This window comes from Sus scrofa, chromosome 1 (genome assembly GCF_054392235.1).
Source record: "Sus scrofa isolate SSC_HxYL_T2T_F1_AM1 chromosome 1, Sscrofa_HxYL_maternal_Yorkshire_Landrace_v2.0, whole genome shotgun sequence".
Lineage (NCBI taxonomy): Eukaryota > Metazoa > Chordata > Mammalia > Artiodactyla > Suidae > Sus > Sus scrofa.
Window position 1 is genome coordinate 148,523,566 of NC_139383.1, and position 27,010 is coordinate 148,550,575.

Sequence of the window (27,010 nt, forward strand, 5' to 3'; positions counted from 1 at the left end):
TCAAGACAATCTGGTATTGGTGTATGTATATACCTTTAGATCAGTGGAACAGAATAGAGTTCAGAAATAGACCCACACTTGTAAATTGATTTTTGGCAAAGGCAGCAGGATAAATCATTGAGGAAAAGAGTCTTTTAAACAGATTGTGCAGGAACAACTGGATATTTATATGGAAAATAATGAACCTTGACTTGATCTCATGCTGTACATAGAATCAGCTAGCAATGGATCATTGCCCTAAGTCAAAGAGTTAAAAGTATAAAACTTCTAGAAGAAAACAAAATCTATGTGATGTTGCATTGGGCAAAGGTTCCTTAAGCAGGACACAAAAAGCACAAACCATAGAAGGAAAAATTGAAAACTTGATCAAAATATAAAACTTTTACTCTTCAGAAGACACAGTAGAGAAAATGAAAAGGCAAGCAATAAATTAGGAGAAAATATTTACAAAATGTATCTGACAAAAGGGCTTGTGTCCAGTATGTACACAATTAAGTTTTAAACTCAATAATGAGAAAACAATACAATGAGAATGGGTAAATGGTTTCAACAGACACTTCACAAAAGAAAACGTATGAATAAGCCTGGTATCACTAGTCATCAGGGAAATGTAAGTTAAAATCCCAGTCAGTTACCACTTTGTACTCAGAATTGGTTAAAATTCAAATTACTGATAACAAATATTAGTGAAGATGTGGAACATTTGGAATTTTCATATACTGCTGGTGGGAATGTAATCTTTTATAGTCACTTACTAAAAACAGTTTGGCACTTTTTTAGGAAGTTAAATGCACATCGACCCAGCAGTTCTCTCCTAGATATTTTCCCAAGTGAAATGAAAATGTATCCACCAACAGACTTGTATATGAATATTCACAGTAGCCTTATTCATTATAGCCTCAAACTGGGGATAACCCTTTGTCCATATGCTAGGGACTATATAAATAAATAGTTGTAAACTCATACTATGGAATACTGTTCAGCAGTGTAAAAGGATGAACTTTCTGATGAACAGTAATGTGGATCAATTTCAAAAACATCATGATGGGTGAAATAAGTCAAACGCAAAATCCTACATACGCTGTATGATTCCACTTATATGAAATTCTAGAAAGACCAAACATTAGTGGTTGCCTGAGGCCCAGAGTCTGGGCAGAAAATTGACTAGAAAGAGGCGGGAAGGAACTTTTTGAGATGGATGGAAATATTTTGACCATGGCAGTAGTTACATGGCTCTATACAATTTATCCAAGATCATCAACCTGTACCCTTAAAATGGGTCAGTTTTATTGTACCTCAAAAAAGCCATCGGAAAGAAAGAAACCACATTGTTATAGAATGTTTCTTTGCTTTTATTTATATACTTTCAAACTTTTCAATAGATTTAAATGAGTTTTTTGAAACTGCTACAATTTGTATTAAATAGGTTGCACCTAGGGGGAGAAAGCTCGCCAAAGTGGATGAAGTTAATGAGGTTGACGGGGCTACCATGTTAGAGTTCAGGAGGGGGTTCCTGATGAAGGAATTTGAGCAGACAACAGGTGAAGTGACGACAGTTCAGTCAAACAAGGACTCATGTGCCTTGTGTGATCCTGACAGAATTTATATCTAGGTGTTTTGCTACTATTATAAGTAAGATCTTTTTCTTATTGCATTGGCTAATAATAATTTTTAAATTAATAATTTTTTCATCTTTACTTGTGTTTCCCCTTTGTTAATTCCTCAAGGAAAGTAACTATACAGATTTTATGTGTTGTTAACCGACAGTCTTCCTTCTGTACTGTGTTTCCCGTGTGTACTCGGTTAATGCATTTTAAACTTAGACCATGCTTTATTTGTTAAATCTTTGTTTTTCCTAGCTCAGTAGAGCATCCAGATGTAAGTAGAATCTAAAAAGGGCCTAAAGTGGAAAACCAAAGATGCAAGTGCAATTTCATGTAACATAATTTTAATTTTACTATCAAATAGAATGAGTGTAGGATGCACACAGACTGCTTACTGACACCTTTAAAGGCACCCCCAGTGGATGAAAGGTAGGAGAAGAAGGTATTCTTAAATTTCACTAGCAGATTAAGAGAGAATGTCTGGAAAGCAGTTGATTGGTCATATATAGATTAGAAATGCTGTCTTGGCAAGATTTGCAGTTTCGTTTGAATAGATGTCTTTTAGATGCCATGCCTGTGTTTAATTAGTCTACTTTTAGGTAAATGTGGTATCTGAGCAGCGTCTGTCAAAATGGGAATATTAGTAGCTCATGTTTATGCCTTGCCAGTAGGTGGCAGCAGTGTGCTTTGTTTAAATGTTCTTGCCTATTTTTTTTTTTTTTTGTCACATAGTGAATATGTGCTGTATATTTTTCTTTTAGTTGAAGACCAGTGCAGATGTGATACCCTGATTTTCTTTAAGCAGATAAAATTAATATTGCTACTGTGTAATGTAAGTTTATATTAAATGATTTTAGAAATTCAACTGATACAGCTTACCTAAAAAAGTGTTAACTTTTTACAGGTTTGTTTCAACTACATCTTAATTGAAATTTGTATTCTCCACAGTTTTATTACTATTTTACATATAGTTTTATGCCTCATAGGTTTTGCTAAGAGAGCAGACTTCATAAAATTTGATTTCATAAAATGTTTTAGAACTAAGCAACACTGTACTAAATAGTCCATGAGTGTTTGATCATATAATTTTGGAGGCGTCTCATTTGTTTGTTTGTAGAACATGCATGAATTTTTTTTTTATGAACAAATGAAAAATTAAGGATGACTCTTATGAGAAGAAAGCATTTTATTGTATTTTATTTTTGTCTTTTTAGGGGTGCACCTGTGGCATATGGAGGTTCCCAGGCTAGGGGTCTAATAGGAGCTGTAGCTGCTGGCCTACACCACAGCCACAGCAACACCAGAGCCAAGCCGTGTCTGTGACCTACATCACAGCTCATGGCAACGCCGGATCCTTAACCCGATGAGCAAGGCCAGGGATCTAACCTGCAACCTCATGGTTCCTAGTAGGATTCATTTCTGCTGCACCATGATGGGAACTCCAGGAGAAAGCATTTTAATCCTAGGTAGTTAGGTCTGCCCAGTTATCTTCACATGGAATTGCTGGCCTCCAGGAAGTGACCTGCATCCTCTGAGGGTTCTTCCCCCTTTTCTGCCCCTGCTCAGGAAGGCCAGTAGGATGAGTTGTGTGCAGAACTGACCCCTGGCTTCAGGAAAGATTGGGGGCAGGTGACAAAATTTCTGTGACTTGAGGAGTAACATAGCTGATAAATCATTTTTGTTTCTTTCTCTCTTTTATTTCTTTTCTTTCTTCAAGAGATCTGTCAATTTAGGAGAGAGTTTTGAAAGTGTTTTAGAAAATAATATTTACACAGTGCTGAGGTTTCTCCCAACTTTTCACACAATGTGTGCTGCTTAACTCTTACCAAGATTCTTGTAAAATGAAGAATTCAGAATAGACTTTTATCTTATGAAAACATAATTTATCAAGATCACTTAGCATATATCTTACAAGCTTTGGAATTTTTACAGACCACAGAAAAACTTTTTTTTTTTAAACTAATACAGCCTAAAACAACACAGTCTGCCAGACCGCAGTACATCCGTAATTTAGAGCAGCAGATGTTGCTACACATGCTTCTCTTTAAGACCAAGAAGAAGCACAAGAGAAAATAAAATAAAAAGTTCAAAACAGAAGAGAAGCATGAAACAGTACAGAGATGAGGGAGTTGGGAAGCCAAGGGCAGTTGGTTCAATTAGCAAAGAGAAGGGATGTGGTGATCTGGACTCTGTTTTTTGTGTACATCTTCTAAACACTTTGTAAGTCATGTTCATCCTGTTAACCCAGCTTTGATAACTCTCTAGTAAAATTTATTTTCCATTAAAACTCTGCTTGGGTTAAGCTGAGAAGTACGTGGTATTCATTATACTGTTTCATCATTTCACATTTCGAACAAGAGTCGGCTAAGATGTGCCATCCCATGGCAGAGTTCATTGCTTTGTCACAGAGTCTGCTAATGTTTTTCCATTTGGTTCTCACTCTAGCTGATCCCACAGTGAAGGACTTAATCGGAGGCTTCACTGCTCTTCACTACGCAGCCATGCATGGCCGGGCCCGGATTGCACGCCTCATGTTGGAATCCGAATACAGGAGCGACATCATTAATGCCAAAAGCAATGATGGCTGGACCCCCCTGCATGTGGCAGCCCACTATGGTAGGGACTCATTCGTCCGACTCCTCCTGGAGTTCAAGGCTGAGGTCGACCCACTCAGTGATAAAGGCACAACACCGCTTCAGCTTGCCATTATCCGGGAGAGGTCGAGCTGTGTGAAGATCCTCCTGGACCACAATGCCAATATCGACATTCAGAACGGTTTCCTGTTGCGATACGCTGTGATCAAAAGCAATCACTCTTATTGCCGAATGTTCCTTCAAAGAGGAGCAGACACAAACTTGGGTCGCTTAGAAGATGGACAGACGCCATTACATCTGTCTGCCCTTAGGGATGACGTGCTTTGTGCGCGGATGTTATATAATTATGGAGCGGACACGAACACAAGGAACTATGAAGGACAGACCCCACTGGCTGTTTCAATAAGCATTTCTGGAAGTAGTCGACCGTGTTTGGATTTCTTACAGGAAGTCACAAGTATGTAATTTAATTATTACTATTACTACTTTTTTTTTTTTTTCAATTGCATCTTCTGAGGAGCTTAAGGTGTTTTACAACTTAAAATGGCCAGACATGAATGATTCCTGTTAGCCCTACCTGGTAAGTAAAATGAAAAGAAGGCTCCACATCACAAGATTTCATAAAAAAACAGTTGTGTTACTAGAAGTAATGAGAGTAGATAGGGTGGGGTGAGAGAAGAAATGGAGAAAAAGAAACAGGAGAATTTTTTAAATTAACAAAGATCGATGTTAGAACAAGGCACTTCCTGCTATTCATAAGCATAGTATTTCCAGGCTTTTGTGGAATTAAGATTGAGGAATTAGAAGGAGGATTTTGGATATTGGCATCCATAGCTATGAAAGTGAGCTAGAATTTGCGCTCTATGGCTAAGCTCTTGCTCATATTTTATTGTTGCTTTTCTACTTCATTACAGTGTGGGACACATGAAATGGAACAGCAGTGTTATTTACTTACATATCTGAGTAATGCAGGTTAAGGGTTGTAAGGGTTGTAGCAATTGTTGTAAGGAAAAAATTAACTATCAGTGGAAAATATAGTGCCACTGTCCCTGGCCCACACAGGACATTGTAACTGACCTGTTTTTGTGCAAACAGGCACTTTTTTTTAAGCCAGGAAGTGTCCAACCCACCATGTGTAGCGACGCGTGTGTTGTATTATTTCCCTTCTCTCCCCTTCCCATTGTGCCCAGGGCATGTGGAAGTTACCAGGCCAGGGATTGAACCTGCACCACAGCAGCAACTAGAGCCACAGCAGTTAACAATGCCTTATTCTTAACGCACTGTGCCACCAAGGAACTCCACATGTACCTTTAAAATTAGGGCAGATAGAAAAATGGATGTGACTGCCTCTTTGTGTTTGAGTTCTTCACTACATATAGAGCAGAGCCATGCACCTAGTAGGTCCTCAGTAAGTGTGGGTTGGCTGATTGCTTCCATAAAGGATAGTGGCTGAGCAGACTTGGTTGGGGTGCTTTTCAGAAATGAGGCACCATCTGTCCTTGGAAGGCTGTCCTTGGAGGTTATCCTTTGTCTTCAGATGCTGCAGTCTAATTTGTTACTTCTTGACTCTGCCATCAGTGCTGTTTTCTATCAAAAGCAGATTAAGTGCTTCTGATTCACCTGTGTATTATTTCTTAGATTTTCTTTTCTTAGTGAATAATTCTGTGCTAGGAGGACTGACTGTAGCAGATGCTCTTTGGAGCTCTGTCCTGGCTGTCTCTTAAAAACCAGAGTGAAAGAAGGTTGGGTGGTGCAGGGTGCATCAAGTCAAATCTCGGAGCGCCTCCTGGTCTCTGATGCTGCCCAGCAAACCCCGCAGCTCTCCAGGCACAGAGTGTGTGGATTTGCACCTGAGAACTCAGACCTCTGAGCTGTGAGGACAGCAGAAATGCCACTTGGTCATCTTTACCCCGGGCCTAGCAAATTATTTAAATTGGAAGAGCTCAAGATAGTCATCATCCTAGAATCTAAAAGCTACTGTGGCTTTTTAGAAAAACTGCCGTAAAAACTTTCCGTAAAAACACAGCAGGTCAAGTGGCTTAGCTTTAAAGTGGTATCTGTGGATGCTTTGTTGATCTCAAGCAGAGGGAGAAGCCTCAAAGAGCTGTTCTTACTCTACAGAGAGACTTCTAGAAACCTCTTCTAAAATAGCCAGAGCTCAATGTGGTCTCCTCCAGAAAGCCAGTCAGCTGAAGGAGCAGCTCATTTGTGCCCTGGAACAATAAATGCAGCCAGTAGGAGCCATGGTCATACCTGGAGAATGAGGATCACCTTGGAGAATGAAAGGTGTTTCTGCTTAGAGAAGCCAGTTTTTGTTTTTTTAGTTCTTTTACTTGAAAAAAAGAGTATAAACTAAAGGGACATCAACAGAGAGAACAGTGAAGACATGACTGACGACAGAAGTGGTGGTGAGAGCAGATAGCAGTGGGCATTCTAATGGAGGTCTCTTGATGGAGCTCCCTTGATGAAGGATGATGGAGGTCCCTTGATGGAGGACGATAGAGGTCCCTTGATAGAGGATGATGGATATCCTTTGATGGAAGTCCATTGATGTATGTCCATTGATGGAGAATGATGGAGGTCCTTTGATGGTGGTCTATTGGAGATACACTCTGAGGGTCCTGCAAAGGCATGCAGTTAGTTAAGTAGAATAATTTGTCGGTAGCGTTTGCATGAACGCAATGATGGAACTAAGAGGATCATGGAAGCTCTGGCATATAAGAATGGGCTAAAATCCTCTAGCTGAAAATAAAGAGCAGGAAATTGTAGGAAAGCTTCCTGATTCAAAAGAGAACATTTATGCACAAGAAGAGGGTGAGCACAAGAAAATGTTGTTCAAAGAAGTGCAACTATTTCATAAATAAAGCTTACCCGGAGGAAAGGGCTAAAGGATAATGGATGTCCCCCAGAGTGATCAGATGGTAATCTACTGCTCTTTGTCCCTTATCATTTCCCTGCCCCACTATGTAGATTTCCTTAAAGAGTTATTCAGAATATGAAAATCTTTTAAGAAAGAGAAATTCCAAGAGGAAGCACTTTTGCCCTCTTCCCTGCCCTACCTTCCACCTTGAACACTCACACTTTGGTGAGATAGCAGGGCTGTGGTGGCTGGAGTCAGAGAAATGTTTATTCTCTGGGTGGGTTAAGACTTCAGTAAAGTCTCTTCGCCTTGAGAACAGGCCTTTGTTAGGAAGTCTCTGGGTAGTCTCTGGGTGTCTGTCAGGTGGATATTCTCACCCTCCCCCATGAGGGTGAGCCATAAAAGGGTCTTTATTGGCTTTTCACTGTGAGAACCTGGTGGGGTTCCAGAAAGTCAAACTGAGAACTTATGGTGGCTTCATAAAACCATGGCTCTCACTCCCAGGCTAGTCCACACTCAGCTCTTGGCAGTTAGCAAAATTACCATTCCTACCAGTTTATGGCTCCAGTAGCTTCTGCTCCAGGTGCACAGATTTCAGCTGTGATTCTCAGTTTGTTTTTCACTCCAGATTTTGTGGTGGAGGTTTTGCCTGCAGTGTTAGTTTATTGATGGGCCTAAGTCATTGATTTTGAGTTTGTTAAGCTTATTCTTCTCGTAGGGCGTGGAGTGATGACTTCAGGTCCTTTATATGTTGGAGCTGAAACCAGAAGTGTATTCATGATTTTTGTCATTTTTTTACTTACAATGTGAAAAACATCCTATCCATGGTCCCTTGGGCTGAGTAGCATTCTACCCACTTGGATTCAGAGGCACCATCTCCTTTACATTGTCTGAAGACTTCCCAGCTGTGCCTGTGTTGTGGGTGCTGTTAAATCAGCTAATCTAGTGGTGGAGAGGGCAGCTAGTGGGCTCTTGACCTCGTATCTGACTTGCCTAATATTCGTGCAAGGCGCTTAGCCTCCACCTGCCTCTGGTATCTGTTTCCTCCTCTGAAAAATGGGGGAATTAGACTGTAGTCATTTAAAAAATGTTTGCCAGTACCCACTCTTAAAGGGGGAATATCCTACTGCTTGTGATTTTCTTTTATCTTTGGATTCATGGAGAACCGTGTGGACTCTTGAGGGTCCTCAAGACAGTTTTATGTACCCATGAGGTCAAACCTAATTTCATCGTGATGTGAAGATGTTATTTGCCTTTTTCACCGCACCGACTTTTTGCACCAATGGTGTCAGAGTGGTGATGGGTCAGACACTTCAGCAGGATTCAAGGCAGTGGCCCACTGTGTACTAATAGTTGTACCCTTTACCACAGGGCAGTCTCAGTAAAGCATGTTCCAGTTCCGCTTAGGGATAGCTTTGATTTAATTTTTTTTTTTTTTTTTTTTGTCTTTTTTAGGGCTACACTGTGGCATGTGGAGGTTCCCAGGCTAGGGGTCGAATTGGAGCTATAGCCACCAGCCACAGCCACAGCCACAGCCACAGCAATGCCAGATCTGAGCCGTGCCTGCAACCTACACCACAGCTCACGGCAACACTGGATCCTTAACCCACTGAGCGAGGCCAGGGATCGAACCTGCCACCTCATGGTTCCTAGTTGGATTCGTTTCTGCTGTGCCACGATAGGAAGTCCTCCTGTTTAATTTTTTTCATCTTATCTGTTTGAGTATGTACCTTTTTAATATTCTGTGGAATGGAAATTGAAAGTATTCTTCCTATGTACCAAAGTGCTGCAATTTGAATTGAGGAAAAGTACTTTGGTGATTTGTGTAAGCTGAATCAGCAGCTTTTTTTTGACAGAACACCATTTTTACCTGAAAGATGGACTAACAAACTATAGCTATTTAGTCTTTGGTATTTGGCAGACATTTTCTTTTTTTTTTTTTTTTTTTTTTTGTTTGTCTTTTTGCTATTTCTTTGGGCCGCTCCCACGGCTTATGGAGGTTCCCAGGCTAGGTGTTGAATCGGAGCTGTAGCCACTGGCCTACGCCAGAGCCACAGCAACGTGGGATCCGAGCTGAGTCTGCAACCTACACCACAGCTCATGGCAACGCCGGATCGTTAACCCACTGAGCAAGGGCAGGGACCGAACCCGCAACCTCATGGTTCCTAGTTGGATTCGTTAACCACTGCGCCACGACGGGAACTCCAGACAGACATTTTCTTAAAAATGAATAAAGTTCACTTGTCACCCTAAGGAAAACAATTTTATGGTAAGTCATAAAATTTGAGCTTTCAAGTGAAAATTAAAATTTTGAAAAGCTTATATTTGCCACTGGGACAGTGATAGTTTCCCAATATGTGAAGACTTTCCTCAGATCAATAGAGATATTTAAAAAAGTGATTTTTTGATATCATATAGTGAATTGGGTCAGCGTTTGGAAGATCTGCATAACCTAGGTAACTGGTGTTTTCCAAATGACTAATGCATAATGTCACAAAGTCATACATTGGTAAGAGATCTAAGGGCAGAGAGAGACCAATTGATTTTATGTATTTTTTTTTTTTTAATTTTTTTGGCCACCTCATGGCATATGGAGTTCCCAGGCCAGGGATTATATCCGAGCTGCAGTTGCAACCTACACTGCAGCTGTAGCAATGCCGGATCCTTAACCCACTGTGCTGGGCCAGGGATCAAACCTGAGCCCCAGCACTGAAGAAATGCCACCGACCCTTTGCACTACAACAATAACTACAGACCAGTGGATTTTAATGTGAGAAGAATACAAAAAGTTCATTGATTTGGTTTTAGATTCAATACTGCATCTAACCTTAAAAAAAAAAAAATACCACTTGTTGAGTTTTGGTGAAGTATTAGAAAAGATCCACAATTATCTAAAAAGGCCATTAAAATATCCTCTCCTTTCCCAATTACATATGTAAGTCTGGATTTCCTTCAGCGATCTCAGTCAGGACAGCATATTATTACAACAGGTGGTTTGCAGAAACAGCTCTCTGAATCCAGGTGTCTTTTCTGAAGAGATATTTCAAAGATATAAACCAATGACACTCTTCTCATGGAATCTTTCTTGTTTTGGAAAGCAGCTTTTTATTCCCATAAAAATTTATTTCAACTGGCGATGAACTTATTATTTTTCAGTGAATCAATGCATAAATTTAAAATCGCTAGTTTTAACTTCTAGATATTGTAAACATAGATAGATATAAAACACATACACAGAAATTCTTTGAGGCCATCCAATTTTAAGAGTGTAGAGAGGTCCTAAAACTAAAAAGTTGAGACATGGTGATATATGTACAATTTCTACATCCAGAATTTTGAGGACACCGTTAGTCTCGTGTTTTAGAATTGATATGTCTCTAACATATCTTTGCAGTTTCAGTCTATGGATAAAATGGAATGTTTTAAATTACTGTTTGGCCTGTGCCAGCATATTTACTACTTGGGATTTGTAGAGATCAGTGATTCCTGAAGTGTGTCTATAAAATTGTCATTCTGTCACATATTCTGGAGGTAAACGGCGTGGATCCCAGTTTCCGAGGTTCACCCTGCACAGTAGCACATCACAGGTGCCCAGGAGTTCTCAAGTAAATTAAGCACTTTGTTCACTAACCACCTTATTTTTTATTTTTATTTTCACATAGCATGGCAAGTTCTTGTATAAATTATTCTTAAGGCAGAGACTATGCCAATTGGGTTTGTGTTTAATATCCAAGGAGTCTGAGTTAACGCAGTGAAATGTGTTTCTAGTAGATGCTTTTCAAAGACTTGAAGTAACCACTCAGTTGCTTCAGTGATATATATAAAAGGCAGTTGTATACTGGGTTGTATTTCAATTTGTATGTTTTAAGGAATTAATAAAAGGAGTTGTTTAAATTTTAAATAACTTTAATAATTTAAGTTTCAATATAATTTTTAAATATTTTATTTAAAAACTTTTAAACAATTAAATGATTAATTAGTAAAAGGACTTTAAAAATAAAGGGCTCATATTTCAAAGAGAAAAAAATTAGGGGAGTTCCCATTGTGGCTCAGTGGGTTAAGAACCTGACTAGTATCCATGAGGATGCGGGTTCAATCCCTGGCCTTGCTCAGTGGGTTAAGGATCTGGCGTTGCCATGAACTGTGGTGTAGGTTGTAGATGCCACCTGGATCTGGCTTTGCCATGGCTATGGCATAAGCCAGCAGCTCTAGCTCTCATTTGACCCTTAGCCTGGGAACTTCCATATGCTGCAGGTGTGCGCCCCCCCCCCCCCAAAAAGGAGGGGAGAGATTAGGCACATAGGAATGAGTTATGTAAACTGCTTTGTGGAGACATAATCTGTCAAGTACTTAAGATTGTTGTTTTGTAGAACATTAGTTACAGGCATTTAAAAATGCTATTTTAGGGAGTTCCTGTCATGGCTCAGTGGTTAACGAATCTGACTAGGGACCAGGAGGTTGCGGGTTCAGTCCCTGGCCTTGCTCAGTGGGTTAAGCATCCGGTGTTGCCATGAGCTGTGGTGTAGGTTGCACTACGCGTGGCTGTGGCTCTGGCGTGGGCCGGCGGCTACAGCTCTGATTTGACCCCTAGCCTGGGAACATCCATATGCCGTGGGAGCGGCCCTAGAAAAGGCAAAAAAAAAAATGCTATTTTATAAACACTGCAGTAAGTGAAATATGTTTTCATTTAAATTAGAGTAATAGAGTCACATAGTATATTTTAGCTACAAAGTTTCACACTTTAAGTAAGAATATAAATCATGACTCAAAGATTTTGAGAAAGTGAAGTTTTGAGAAAGTGGCTTTCTCAGCTAAATCCAGTGCAGTGGCAGTTATGTAAGCAGATGGTCACAGAAAACAACCTCTCTACATCAGGTCCCTTACTCCTGTGTTCTTTTCAAAGGCTCCTTAAATCAATTTCTTTGATCCCCCCCCCCCCGCCTTTTAGTGTGACTTACCAAAATTGCGTTAGTGTAACTTTAAAAAATTAGTTTGCGTAACACATTTTAACTAAGGTTATTTTTTTGATTATTGATTTTTCTTCTAATTAGGGGTTTTGCTAGACATCTACATTATAAATTATAATCTTACTAGGTTTTTTTTTTTTTAGTCCCAAGTATTAAAATCCCAAGTACTAAAAGTAAATAAGTGTTGCACAGTTTTAAGTCAAATTACACCACATTTTAAGGTTCTTTGATATGAACAGTTTATTACTTTATTCTCTAGTTTCCCCATAATATTTGTATTACTTTCTGTGTTTTATGTAGGCTTCTAGGGATTGCTCTCCTTTGTTAGGAAGTAGTATGTATTTTGTTTGGCTTAGTGCAAATGGGAAATACAGGTCAAAGTTATACAAAGCTGTACATTTTGCCTGTGAAGAAAATGTAACAACTGGGCAAATGTCGACAAGGCCTACCTTGTATACCTGTGGAGCCTGAGTCTTAAGAGTAAGTAGCCTTTTATTTTGCAATACCGTGATATTTATTTTAGGGTGAGTGAGCAACTACCTTCGTTCTGTAAAATTTAATGCATTTCATACGAAGTCCCTGTGGAGGGAATTCAGAGGCAAGGGCAAAAAAGGAATAAAATGTGTTTATGGTAGAATTTTAAACTGGGTAGCTGAGATACAACAAAGAGGTATTGGGAGACCATTCCAGATGTTGACTGAAGATAAAGAGGTACAATATGAAGAAGTTTAGCCTATCAGAAATGCAGCGACAGTGCTGTCAAAAGGAGGTTGTTTGGGATAACTAATTTTCTAAATGGGGCTGCTGCACTGGTTTTGTAATTTATACTAGACCAAGCCCTTCAAAAGCAAATTGATTTCCTATTTTATACCAGCCCAATTATTACTAATGATGGGCTTCTTTACCAAATGGAAAGACTAAGAACCCTTTGAAGTGTTATGTAATCCCATTGTAGTTCATTAGCCTGAATAATAGCTTGTAGTGTTTCTCCATCCCCCATAGTGTTTATAATTCCTTAAATTATACTTTTTCATGTGAGATGTCCCCCATGTCTCCCCTACTATAATCCTGTTGACAGGATTGCTATTTAACAGGAAAGGAGTAGTCTTCCAAAACGCCTAGTAAACAGCATGAATATGTGTGTTGATTTTCTGCTTTCATTCCCTTCATTCTCTTTCTCTGCCTTTTCATCTGCTGCAGCCTCCTTCTTACCTTTGCCCCTTTAATCTTTGGGACAGAGCATTTTTAGGTATGTAGTAGGTGCTCAGTAAATACTTTTGAGTGATGTGTTGACAAGAAAATAAGTACAGGCACACCTGGGAGATACCGCAGTTTCTGTTCCAGACCACCACACTAAAGTGAATATTGCTGTAAAGGGAGTCATGCAAATTGCTTGGTTTCCCAGTGCATAGAAAAGCTATGTTTATACTCTATTGTAGTCTATCAAGTGTGCTGTAGCATTATGTCTTAAAAAAAACCAGTGTGTGTACCTTAATTTAAAAATACTTTATTGCTAGAAAATAGTAATCATCAACTGAGCTTTCAGCAGTTGATAGTAACTTCAAAAAAAAAATCACCATAATAACATAATAATAACGAAAAAGTTTGAAATATTGCAAGAATTACCAAAATGTGACGCAGAGACATGAAGTGAGCAAATGCTATTGGGAAAATGGCACCAATGGACTTGCTACCTGCAGGGTTGCTACAGACCTTCAGTTTGTAAAATATGCAATGTCTGCAAAGCACCAATATGAGGTATGCCTGACCTTCTATCTGAATCATAACTTTTTTTTTTCGCGAAGTTATGCTTTATTTTATTTATTTATTTTTTAATTTTTTTTTTTTTTTTGTCTTTTGTCTTTTTGTTGTTGTTGTTGTTGTTGCTATTTCTTGGGCCGCTCCCGCGGCATATGGAGGTTCCCAGGCTAGGGGTTGAATCGGAGCTGTAGCCACCGGTCTACGCCAGAGCCACAGCAACATGGGATCCGAGCCGCGTCTGCAACCTACACCACAGCTCACGGCAACGCCGGATCGTTAACCCACTGAGCAAGGGCAGGGACCGAACCCGCAACCTCATGGTTCCTAGTTGGATTCGTTAACCACTGCGCCACGACGGGAACTCCTTTATTTTAAATTATTATGAGATTTCAAAGAGTTGACCTCAAATCTACATGCTTTCATCTCAAAAGAAGTTAACTAGGAGTTCTCCTGCGGCACAGTACGTTAAGGATCCGGCGTTGTCACAGGTGCAGCAAAAAAAAAAAGTTAACTGAATCCTACAAACCCTGTACCTTCCAACTCACTATATAAAGTTCCCCAAACATGCAAAAACAGAGAAGTTAGTCATTTACTATGTGATAGTCATTGAATCATAACTTCTATCCCTAGAGTGATGTTCCTGAAAAAAAAATAGCTCTTTAGATAGTCTTAGAAATAACAGTCATCATTCTGAGTAGTCTTTATTACTTTTTACCTTATAGCCTGCTTTTTGCTAAGTGCTGCTAGGTAAGGAGTTGCCTGCCTATTTATGGAGCAGTTGTATTAATAACACCCCTCACTTTATCACTGCACAGCTTTTTATTCAAAGTTCTTACATCTCTGCCTACTTCAGGCCATGCAGCAACTCCCAGAACATGATTTCCATCAATTTGCCCAGGACCATTTCCCAGGAGTAGATTACCAGTTACTCCTTTACCATTAAGAAGTCAACTGGTTTTCTTACCATCTTAATGCCAGGAAGATGAAGACTTCACCTTCCAAGAAGGAGCCCTCTACTTTTCTGAGGCGAAGCAAACATTAATTGTCCTATGTAAAATCAGTGTAAAGTATTTAAAATGACTATTCTAACGTTTATTTACAAAATACTCCCTGGTACTATTGAAAGCACTTTACCAAAACTAACTCTTTTTATGCTTGTAAGAACTATTATAGGTGGTGTTATACTCAGTTCATAAATGAGGACACTGAGGCAGGAGGCTAATAATAAGTAAGTAGCTCAAGAAGATCATACGGATCAAAAGTGCTGGGGCAGCAGTCAGACACACACCGACTTGATGCTTTTTAACCACTCTGCTGGCTTTTACCATTCAAGATCTTTCTGCAAACAGGAATTACACATGGTCAAGACATCTTTACAAGATCAGATTCTCCTAAAACTAATGTTTAATAAAGACTGCCACAACACACTGCTTAAGAATAAAACGGAGTAGCAAATGGAGTAAAACTTTCCAATATTGAGGCATAGAAAGTGTGTTTGTCCCTGGGAAAGGCTCACGCACAGGTAACTTCTGAGGATGGGAGTATATCTGTGGCTGCATCCCCTGAATTAAAGTTGCTAGCTCATCTTGGCCCTCTTGCATTTTATCATAGCTAATGAGGAGAGCCAGTGGCACTTGCAGTATTCAGCCTGGGAGCCTTCTTATTAGATCCTTAGGGCATTTCCTGTTCTCCTGTTACCCCTGGTGATAGGATTGCCAGACTTTACCAATATTAAAAGTCTTCCCTTTCCTCTAGCTTCTAGTAACATTTTAAGAAAACTCCTTTAAGGCCTGACCAACAGTCTCCTCAAAGACCTTCCCTCTGCCTGGTCCTGGTGACAAAACCACCTATTTAAAAAAATTTTTTTTAATGGCAAGAACATACTTCCACATCACAGAATGTCACTCAGGTATCTAATGCTGCAAAATGTAGTGATTTAAAAGAATAATAGTTGATTCTTTTATTGCTCTGTCCGAAGCAGTGTCACCTGGAACTGCTTGACTAGGGCCTCCTCACTTTGAGAGTGGCTCACGTTCATGGCTGGCTGGCTGGCATGGGTGTGGGCATTGGCTGGGAGCTCAGCCTGGACTGACAGGCAGTGGCCTCAGTTACCTTTTGTAGACTGCTTGGGGACTTCTTCATGGCGTGACAGCGGTATCCTGAGAGCAAATGTTCCAAGAGCCAGGTGAAAGCTATGATTTCTGAGTTCCACATTGGTCATGAGCCCACCCAGTTTCAAGGAGAGGTACCTAGATCCATCTCTTAATGATGGGGTGTCCAGTCACACTGTAAAAGTGAGCACAGGGCACACAGGGAATACTATGCTCATTTTTGGAGAGTGTAATCGGCCATAAAACACAACCATCAGAAGACTACCCCGCCCCCCGGGTTGGAACCTTTTGTCTCCATTTTTTCTACCTTAGCTCAGCAAATTCCAGTAATCTAATTTTTCCACATTGTGGGATGATGTGTTTCCATTTAAGTCACGTGTATACTCATACATGTCAATTTTATCTCATCTGTTTTTTGCCCAAATACATTGTGGTCGTTCTTTTTATTAATAATATACTTGAAAAGAATCTGCCATCTATTAGGAAAATCAAATTCTTTAAGAAAAGAAGAATCAAATCTAATTCATATTCTGGTTTCTATTTGCAGATCAAATACTGTTAGCATTTATTGAAAAATGACAGTGATAATTTATTCTCTTCCTAAAGGTAGCCCAGGAATGGTGATGAAAAATAATTCAAAACAGATTAGAAAATGATTTGCTGTTGACATGGGTGTGTTTTGCAGTGAGTTGACTGTTTTATCCTTTAAGGACAAGCCTATTAAGCACTCATTTGTTCAACTAGTACTTGTTGGCTATTGTGTCAGGCCTTGGGCTTTTACATTGGCAGGCATTTTGCCCTCTTGTAACATGCGAGGAAGACAAGCATTAATAAATAATCACCAAATAAGTGTAAAATCATAGCCTTGTCAAGGACTGTAGAGAAGAGCTTGGAGTATCTGATGGGGAGCTTGACCTCATCTCCCCTAATGAAGGGCCCTTTTCTCGAAGAACTACACAGTGACCTTGCCGGGAGCTTCATGGGTGTGTGCTGCAGCCAGGGTGTGCATGGACTCCTGTGCAAACATAGTGGATATGCACGTGTCCCTAGCTTACTGACCTTTGCCAGAAAGCAGTAGCTTCAGCTGAGTCTCTTAAGAGACCATGTATTAAGTACCCCTTGGAAAGCACATATAGCCCTTACTGAGCAGAGGTCTGGATTTTAAGGTTCCCTTTCCATATATAAAGAATGACCTAATTTTGGTGTTCCCTTTGTGGTGCAGCAGGAACGAATCTGACTAGTAACCATGAGGTTTTGGGTTCCATCCCTGGCCTCGATCAGTGAGTTAAGGATCCGGTGTTGCCTTGAGCTGTCGTGTAGGTCGCAGGCGCAGCTTGGATCCTGCATTTCTGTGGCTGTGGTGTAGGCCGATGGCTATAGCTCCGATTTGACCCCTTGCCTGGGAACCTCCATATGCCACAAGTGTGACCCTACAAAGCCAAAAAAAAAGACAATTTTGAATAATGGTGATAACAGTAAACAAATAAAGGATAAAGTCCTAAGCATAGTAGTATAACCTGGGGACCCCTGGAGTTAACCGTACTCTTTCAGGATATTGAGGTCAAAGTGATTTCCATAATAACACTAAGACATTGCTTGTCTTTTCCACATTCCTTCTTTCCTGAGAGTAAATGGACTTCTGCAGGCACTAGATGATGTGTTTCATCACAAGAGGTTGAATGCAGGAGCGGATATGAGAATTCAGCTATCTTCTGTAAAGTCAGACTTTTATAAGCTTTGCAGAAATGTGAAAGAATGCCATTTTTCCCTTGATTTATTTTTTAAAATACAGTTACTTTCATAACAGCATTATTTACATTAATATAAATAGGTTTATCTTTATTATTTTTAAATGAATTTATAAGTATTTCTGAAATTTGTTTTAACTTCTGATAAGGTAAAATATAAAGAGGTTTGGGGACCAGGAAGTTTGAGAACCACTCAAGCAGGCATTCTGCGTGACTTAGAACATGTTACTTCATCTTGAGATGCAAGCAGTCTGTAAAATGAAGGTGATGATCAAAGCACTTCCCTCGTAAAAGGGTTAAACAAGTCAGCATATGTCAGGAGCTTATAAGGCTGTATGGTACAGAGTACACATTCAACATATGTTAGCTTGTGTTGTTACCATTTAATATGAAAGTAGTATTTATATGAATCCAAATCCTTCTGAGGCACCGTTGTAAAGAATTTTCACTTGTGTTTGTGGTCATCTGTATTGTTTTGATAAAAGACTATATTCATATGTACAAGAAATTACATTCTTTTGAGTTGGGTTATGGCAGAGGTTTTTATTGGCAGATGGTCAGGATATGAGGTTCGAGGAGACATAGATTCACAATAGCTTGGGGTGCTTTTTCCACCTCCACTCCGCCCTCCCAGTCTACTTCCTCCTCCCACGGCCAAGGTTCTGCTGTTCAGAATCCTGGTGAGCAAGCGGGCAGCCGTCGTTTGGGAAAGCTCCTCAGGATTGTGTTCTGTGCCCTTGATGGGGAGTTGATAAGAGGAGCCCTGTTAGAAAGCATCTCCTCAGTTCCCTCACGTCTCAGATGGAGGAACCGAGGCCCAGAGGGGTGATCTGCTCCCGAAGGCTCCTCAGCACATTAAAGACCTATGAAGGGCAAGGACAAGGGCGGACCTTGTCATTGTAACAGTAAGGGCATCAGGCTTAGAATGAGAAGAACTGCTTTTAGTCTTATAATAGAAAGCTTTAATTGGTCATCAGACATTGAGCAGTTAACTAAAATCCCTGACCCTTAGTGTCCCTACATAAAATGGAGGTGAAAACATTAACCATCCTAGGGATAGGAAGAGGATTCAGTGAGACGTGCCAACGAAGAAGGGACCCAGGACACGCCCTTCTCGTGAGAGTCTCTGATCCTTTGCACAGAAAGTCCACAGAGAGACACTTCCCAGCGAAATAAACTATTCTTTTCAGAAACTAAAAAAACCTACCTTAAATATTGTGATTTGCAACTTTGTAACATTCTCTTTTTTCTGTCTCTTTAGGACAGCCCAGAAACTTGCAGGACCTGTGCAGAATTAAAATTCGACAGTGTATAGGCCTTCAAAACCTCAAGCTACTTGATGAACTACCAATTGCCAAGGTCATGAAAGACTACTTAAAACACAAATTTGATGATATCTGATATACACAGAACTGTGAGCAAGATTAGGAGTTATATTCCAGATACTTTAAAAGGCTTTTTGCCTTGCACAAAGTATATCCTATGCAATTTCTGATTTGCTGTGAAGTCAGAAAGCAGGTATACACTTTTAGGTTTTTTTTTTGTTTGGTTGGTTTTCATTGTAGGGGAGGGATTTTTATACACACACACACACACACACACACACACACACACACACACACACACACACACACACACTCACCCCACATGCTTGAAGGTCTTAATTTGGTTTCTTGGTCCAAGTTTAAGAGGTCCAAGCTTTCTATACAATATTGCATTTAAAAAAAATTGTTTTTTTCAAAATGACACAAACGGGTTTGGGTTGGAGAATTTACCCTTTCCAGATTTATGGTTTCATCGGTGGGCACGATATTTTAAACCAGCAGAGCACTTGTTAAAGTTTGGAGGCACAGTTTCACCCAGGGGGTCCTGGGTTCTACTGAAAAATGCCCTAAGAAATTTTTTAAGTAATGCTGTCACCTCATTCATTTTTAATGAGTACAAATTGGCTGTTTCAAACTGTTCTTTTCCTAATTAATGTAGCTTTCGGATGACATAAATCCAGTACCTCTGCTTTCCTGTTGGTGTGCTCTTGTTTTTAACTTATTTTTTAACAACTGTAGTACACTACCCAGAGACGTTGGGTCTCATTTTCTGTCTCTAGTTGAATTGTGCTTTTAAAAAATTAATGGGAAAGAAAATAACTTTATAAAGCCAGTGTATTCTGTTTTTAAAACAGTGCCTCTAGTGCAATACTCTTTCTGGTGTATTTTATCCATTATTTCACTTATTGTTCCTCATTCCACAACCGGCTTTGATGCCTGTGAGAACAGGAACCGCCACTTTAATTTTAATTGCAGAACCATAGTATGTCCATTGCAGTTTCTATTTTAAGCTTTGTCTTTTACTTTACTTTATAGCAGAAAATTTCAGATCCTGGTGGTAGAGTATTTCCTAAAAATAGCCCCAAATATTGTTAAATCATTTGGCTTTAATGGTTAAATAATTGGGGGTGGTTTCGTGGTGTTTTTTCCTTTCCAGTTAAAATAAAATTTCTAAAGGGTAAAATTTCTAGTGGGTGCACATTTGTAAGTCTGGTTAATTCCTGATATGCTAATTAAGCATTTCCTATCTATTTTAAGATTAAACATGGTGAAGCTCTTCAAAACAGTTACGTTCTGGGTTGATTGGCAGGTGTTTGCAGTGTAACCAGAGATATGATAAAGTGTCGATAACAGTGGTTCCAGAGGCAGTAGGGGGTCTATGGTGTTGTCCTTGGAAATGAGTTCTGTGCTTGATTTGTCATCATATTAGTTTCAGAAGAAACTTGAAAAATACCCCAGTATTATTCTTAGTGCTTTGGGAAATTTCAGAATATTTAACACTAGTAATAAATTTGTTATCAGAAGTTTACAAGATGAAGGGCTTCTCTTATGTGAATTTCTAGTTTTAAGTCACTAACTATAAACTTGATATTTCACGTGAAAAGTACAACTAAGCAGAATTTGGAGTCTACTCTGGCTTACCCTTTTTCAGAGCCAGCAGCGATACTTTCTCAAGCACAAAGTTTGTTCCCTGGGAGTGCAGAGTAGCTGCGGCATCAGAGTGTCTGGTTTGCTGGGCCTGAGCTGGGTGCCAGTTTCTGCAAAACAGACAGCTTCAGAAAGAGGATGGCATGGGGGAGGGGGTCATGGATGGGATATGCAGACCATTGCAGAGAGCTGCTGAGAGTGTGGCTGCTGTTGTGACCACCCCAAACTGGAACCTGAATGTGATGGGTGGTCGTCTCTTTCCCCATTAAAAAGATCTACAAAATGTTATCTTCTGAGAGAGAGGCTGCTGTGAAGCTAGGAACTGAGCTGTGTTCTCATTCTGTAAACCAATACCCAGGTCTGAGCTAATACACCTTCTCGGCACCAGGGACATGCCATAGCAAGAAATGAATTGAATGTTACTTTTCCCTGCAACTCCAGGCCCAGGAAGGCGTGGAGATGGGAGGCACGTGGGGTCCTGCATTCTGAGCAGTGATGTTATGATATCTTTGCACAGGGCTTATTTCCTCATGTATCTATTAATTTAGTCAGTTAGTTTAAAATGATTTTCTTTCCCCAGCCGTTCAGAGGTTTCCAAACCAAGCCATTGAGTTTGTCAGGGAATTCCAAATAAAAGATCAGAAGAAGGTAAATTCTTTGTTCTGTATTGCTGCTGTGACTTCAGAAAAAAAATTATGAGAATTCTTCTTGGAATCAAAATTTCTATTTAATGAAGAATTGTATAATTTCATTATTTATTGTTTGAGGTTTGATCTGGAAGTTTAAAAAGGATGTTTTATTTTTGCTGTTAATAAAATCCCAATCGCATATCATATTTAACAATAATTAAAATGTCTCAAAATTGGTAAATGGTGGAACACAGGGCGAATGTGCAGGTCTGCATTTGAGTTTGACAGAGAAGCATTCTGTGGTCACAAAATGAGAACAAGTATGTTCAGAAAAATTAGTGGATTGGTTTTTCCAGAACCTTGACTGAAATGTTCAGAATAGTATCAAATTTGTCACTGATCCTTCTATGTTTCTTTTGAAATTTATTTAAGCCTACTACTAAACCTTTATGAAAATATATTTGGCAAGTACACCAAAGAAACCAGCTCATAAAAGATTATGGTCATTAACGAACTGCAAACCTCATCTTTTGAAAACAGAAGATTGTGTGTGTGTGTGTATGTGCGTGTGTGTAAATATTTGTGTTTATAAATGTACAGCAGAGTAAGAGTTTTTTTAGATTATTTAATTCCCATATTTCTAAACTATTTACTACAGAATAATCTGTGCTTGTTAGTTTGGAGGATTTGACTATTTTGTTTTTTTTTTTAATTCATTATCAGTCATGCTTGGAACAGCATTTCCGCTGGAGAATTCAGTGTTCTGGCAGTAGCCAGAGTACACATCTGGAGCGTGAGGGAGTCTAGCTTGCTTTGTCAGATGCACACCCTGAGAGACAAGAATGTGTAGTTTAATCACCAGAGTGGACCATACAAAAACTGAGATTCTAACTCTCCTGCAGAATTGTTCATCAGCCCAGAATGTGGTTGGGATGAGGCCCTGTGCACACAAATTTAGCTTTCCTGTAACTCCTAGTGCATTATATCGTAATGTATTTTGTTCTTCCTTTGTAATGTAAGTTTTGCTTTGGGTCAATTTGAATTAAAAAAAAAAAACACAAAACCTTAAATCTGATTTAAAATATATTGGAATTGTCTTTTATTTCTAGTCTCTCTTAACTTTAATACTTACTAGCTATTTGGTAAAGAAAAAGAGAAATCTCATTCATCAGCATTTTAGATAATTGGGAATTGTGTAAGAAGGTGAGATAGTTAACAGCACTATTTTAGATCAGATAAGGAAGCCCCCCACCCCTTTTAATGCATTCTGCAAACACCCACCAACAAAAGATTATTCCATTCTCTCTCTCTTTTTTATTTTTTGGCCACACTCACAGCATGCAGAGGTTCCCTTGGCCAGGGATTAAACGCACGCCACAGCAGCAGCCCACACCCTAGCTGTGACACTAGATCCTTAACCTGCTAAGCCACCAGGAAACTCTGTAGCTATTCTATTACTTTTTTTTTTTTTTTTTTCTTTTTAGGGCCACACCCTCGGCACATGGAGGTTCCCAGGCTAGGGGTCGAATCAGAGCTGTAGCTTCCAGCCACAGCCACAGCAATGCTAGATCTGAGCCACGTCTGTGACCTACACCACAGCTCACAGCAACACTGGTTCCTTAACCCACTGAGCGAGGCCAGGGATCGAACCTGTGTTCTCGTGGATGCTAGTCAGATTCGTTTGCACAGAGCCACGATGGGAACTCCCTCTATCCCATTCTTGAGTGTGATCCAGCTCTGATCCTTTTGGGGCCGTGTCCACCTCAACGTTTTGGACCACAGCATCACACAGAACAGTAAATTCAGTTAAACAATGAATTTGAGGTAGTTTATTAGCTTGTAAGAACTAGAAGCAGAATAACTTTGATTTCCTATTTCCTCTATATATCATAAGCACAGCTTGATTCAGGAGAGACCTCAGACTAATGAATGATGGTGTGCTAAGAAGAAGGGAGGACAGGCCAGCTAGCACCCCATGCAGAAATCCGATGTTTTGCAACTGTAACCTCATTACAGACTTGTCTGGGGTTTGGCACAAGTGAAAGCCAAGAATGGGACATTTGAAACTATTCCTAATGATCAGCAAGGGAGTTCAAATGTGAAAAATAGCTGCATTGCTTGGAAATCTTGAGGTCTTTCCTCTTCCAATATGATGTAAGTAGTGTATTGTTTTTTCAGCTGAAAGACAATTTACAAAAATGACTTACCAGCTATTGATAAAACAGATTATCTACTTGATAAAAAAATTTCCACATCCCATGTAGTTGGGTTTCAAAGATAAAAGAAAATCGGATTTGTATCATCAATTTGTATTAATGTGACAGTGTGACTTTGTGTTCTTTTAACACGTCTTACAAATTTTGATGTTATAATTTATACTAGCTCAACTACCAATAAAGATTGTAAATATCCACTGCTATATACTGCCTTTTAGGTTGATGTAGACTCATAAGATACAAAGGCAGTTCATCATTATTTTATCATTAGTTATCCTGTCATTACCTACAAGGTCTCTTAAGTCTTAGATAATCAAAGTAAATGTCACAGCGTATGGCTGCCATGGAGCCCATGACTTGTCATGTACTGCTGAGAAACCATGTTCAAAGTTTGTAATACATTTCCCGAAGATCACGGTACATTTTAGATAATTTTTTTTTTTTTTCCGGCCACACTTGGCAGCATGCAGTACTTCTCAGGCCAGGAATTGAACCCGGGCCACATCAGTGATAATGGCAGATCCTTAACCCACTGAGCCACCAGGGAACTCCTAGAGGTATTTCTTAGTCTTTCAGAAAGACTCTGATTCCTGAGTGACAGTTAACCTGCTCAATCCCATTTGAAAAGACCCAGATGTTTTGCCGAAGGTCCTACAAAGGATAATTGTGTGATCAAACCCTGAGCTAGTGCCATTGCTGCAGTATGTGGTCTCTTGTTCTGTACTAGTGTCTTCCACCAGTGCTGAGAAGTGCCCTTTCCATCTGTCACTTACCTATGCCCAGAGGGCCTCCTGCTGCATCTCAGCTGTGCATCCAAAGCTAAATGATTGATCAATTCTAGAGACCCATAAACCATTAGAAGTTAGGGATCAGATTAAAGCAGATTATTTCTCTTCTGTTGCAGAAATGACTTTGGAGGAAAAAATCATGTCATCGTTTGTAGTTGTTACAAATATTTTTTAAATTTAAAATTCACTTAGAACTTTGTTTCCTTGTAATTAGGAAATTGTTGTAGATGAATATAAATGTAATTTATGTTACATTAGGTAGTAATGAAGTGACTCACTTTACTGTGAAACAGTATTTTATGAATCAGAAACAAGATGGCTTAATTTGGATGAAGGGACTCAGTTGAAGCTGAGAAACTCGGTTACGTGCCGAGTAGACTGACCCTTTGTGACTGACGCAGAGGTAATCCAGCTGCAGATATTTCCTATTTTATCTGGCAAACAGAGTCATATTTTTCCTGCTGCTTAGTCTTGGGCTTTTCTTCCTCTGATAGTTTGGGGTCAGGTCACTGCTCAGTTTTCTTTACTGAAAAAGGACACTTGTAGGGCATGGACTTACAGTACATGACCATTTTATGTTTCTCTGGAGACTTTCTAGGTTTTCCCTTTCTTATGTCCGTCCACTTAACCCGTTAGTGAAGTATACGCGTGCCCAAGTCATGGCCTCAGCCTTCACCAAGTTGCTTTTGGGTGTTGATTTTTGAGTTCTCAGGTTGCTTGTTTTCCCTGACTTACCTGGATAGAAAGATAGCTTAATATCATTGGAAAATATAGCCCAATATGGTGGCTGTATTTCCCAGTATCATTTAAGAAGCCCAATAGGAATTTCCGTCGTGGCTCAGTGGTTAATGAATCCAACTAGGAACTGTGAGGTTTCGGGTTCGATCCCTGGCCTTGCTCAGTGGGTTAAGGATCCGGCATTGCTGTGAGCTGTGGTGTAGGTTGCAGATGCAGTTCGGATCTGGTGTTGCTGTGGCTCTTGCGTAGGCCGGCAGCTGTGGCTCTGATTAGACCCCTAGCCTGGGAACCTCCATATGTGGCAGGTGTGGCCCTAGAAAAGGCAAAAAGACAAAAAGGAAAAAAAAAAAGGCCCAACAAATGAGTCTGGGCTACATCAGTTTCCCATCCAGGGTTTCACTGGAGAGGACCATACCTCATTTCTTCCTGGTTTATTACTGGTGTTCTTAAGAAGTCATTGTGAATCCATTGCTCAGTGAGCTCCTTGAGGATGGACCCTCGGTCTTATTTGCCTGAATCTCCAACAGTATTTGCTGAAAGAATCAGCTTTCCACAGCCATAGATACCTGTGGCTCTTGGCCCTCAGCCAGCAACTTTGTCTGCCAGGTGGATGACAGCATCAGTGGTTCCCAGCTCCAAATCTCTGGTAGATATCATCCTCTAATTCCTGCCAGTATTGCCTTTTCTCTTCCTTCCTCCTTCACCCTGCCCTGCCCCCCAACCCCCTTTCCGGCCATGGTCTCACAGAGGTGGACCCGTGTGATCAGCAGGGCAAGGCACCAGGACGGCAGACTTCCAGAGAGAGGTTGTGGGCTCCGAATGTGGAGAGTGCTGTCATCAGGAGTCTCTGAAGGGGTACACATCCCCTGAGGCTGGGGACCGTCTGTGCACATCTAGCCCAGAGCCTCCCAGCCCACTGATGAATCTCTGTGGGTGGGTTACAGCTGCACATGGACAGATACCCCCCCCTCACTTCTCAGGGCAGCTGATGGGGACTGAGGTGGAGCTCCTGGGGTCCCCTTGCCCACTTCCCTATGTCCAGCACATTGTTTATGTATCAGGAGAGCACCTCAGAGCTGGTCCTACTGCTTTTAGCCATCTCTCCTCCCCATGGAGCCTGCCTGGCCTGAAGCCTTTCACGCATTGGGCGCTCACTCAGTATTCCTCAAATGAATTAATCCAGTCCAAACCCTTTCTTACAGGCAGGAAAGCCTTTCTTTCACGGGTTGAGAGTTGCAGCGGCTCAGGGGCTGTGGCCTGCCTGTGCGGTGGTGGTGAAGGCATGGCAGCCGGGCATCCTCAGCATCTGGTTCTTCGGGTCCTGGCTTCAGGTGGCTTCGCTCTCACTTGCATCTGATGTTTTCTATGGAACAGGAATGGACCTACTGCTGACAGAGCAACAGTGGAAGGAGACACATTCTGGCGAGAGAGGGCAAGGCTCAGGACTTTGTGTATCTATTTCTAGAGTTGAAGCTCACACAGCCAGAAGACTGCCTCTGATTTCCTACAAAACACCTCTTAAGAGTTCCATCTTGGTCCCCACCGTGCTTTTTTGAATAATCTGGGCTGAAAGGAAAGATTCCAGGGGTGCCCGTATGAATGGCATTGCCAGCCTCGTGAGTGTAGCCATGGGAATTGCTCCCTGTCGGGCAGTGTGTGTGTTTGGCTCTGTGTATTTACAAGGCGGGTTGAGTAACTGCATGCGAAGGTGCCCGTGGCCTTCACACTCAGCTCTTTTTTCTTTCAGCTCTCATTACAGGCAGCTAAGAGACTGATACACTACCACCCTTTCATCATATTTTATGATCCCTTATATTCATGGTATATATTTCCACTGAGGATTAGATGCTTGTGGAGGAGTAGAGGAACTTGGACATTTTGTCTTAGAATTAAAGTGGAATTGAAATAAATATCCTTGTATCACATAGCAACTAATTATTGTGTATACTTTCGAATAGATGTTTCTTATCCAGAGGTCTCTCAAAGTTTTTCTGTAAGGAAAACTTGCAGATAATCTGTAAA

General features: G+C 40.3%; 1 protein-coding gene across 5 annotated transcripts in view; it reads left to right on the plus strand.

Moving 5' to 3' along the window:
• Positions 1 to 22,328, plus strand: part of ASB7 (ankyrin repeat and SOCS box containing 7) — a 48,669-nt gene extending 26,341 nt beyond the window's left edge. For 4 of the 5 annotated variants that reach the window (XM_084976061.1, XM_013993233.3, XM_005659791.4 and 1 more), the window contains 2 exons: positions 4,050 to 4,655; positions 18,907 to 22,328. In XM_084976061.1, coding sequence (XP_084832187.1) covers positions 4,050 to 4,655; positions 18,907 to 19,046 — 746 coding nt within the window. In that variant the 3' untranslated portion in view covers positions 19,047 to 22,328. Of the gene's footprint in view, positions 1 to 4,049; positions 5,432 to 9,155; positions 9,902 to 18,906 lie in introns of those variants that run through there. The other variant, XR_014815279.1, reaches the window with a different exon arrangement.
• The last annotated feature ends 4,682 nt before the right edge of the window (positions 22,329 to 27,010 follow it).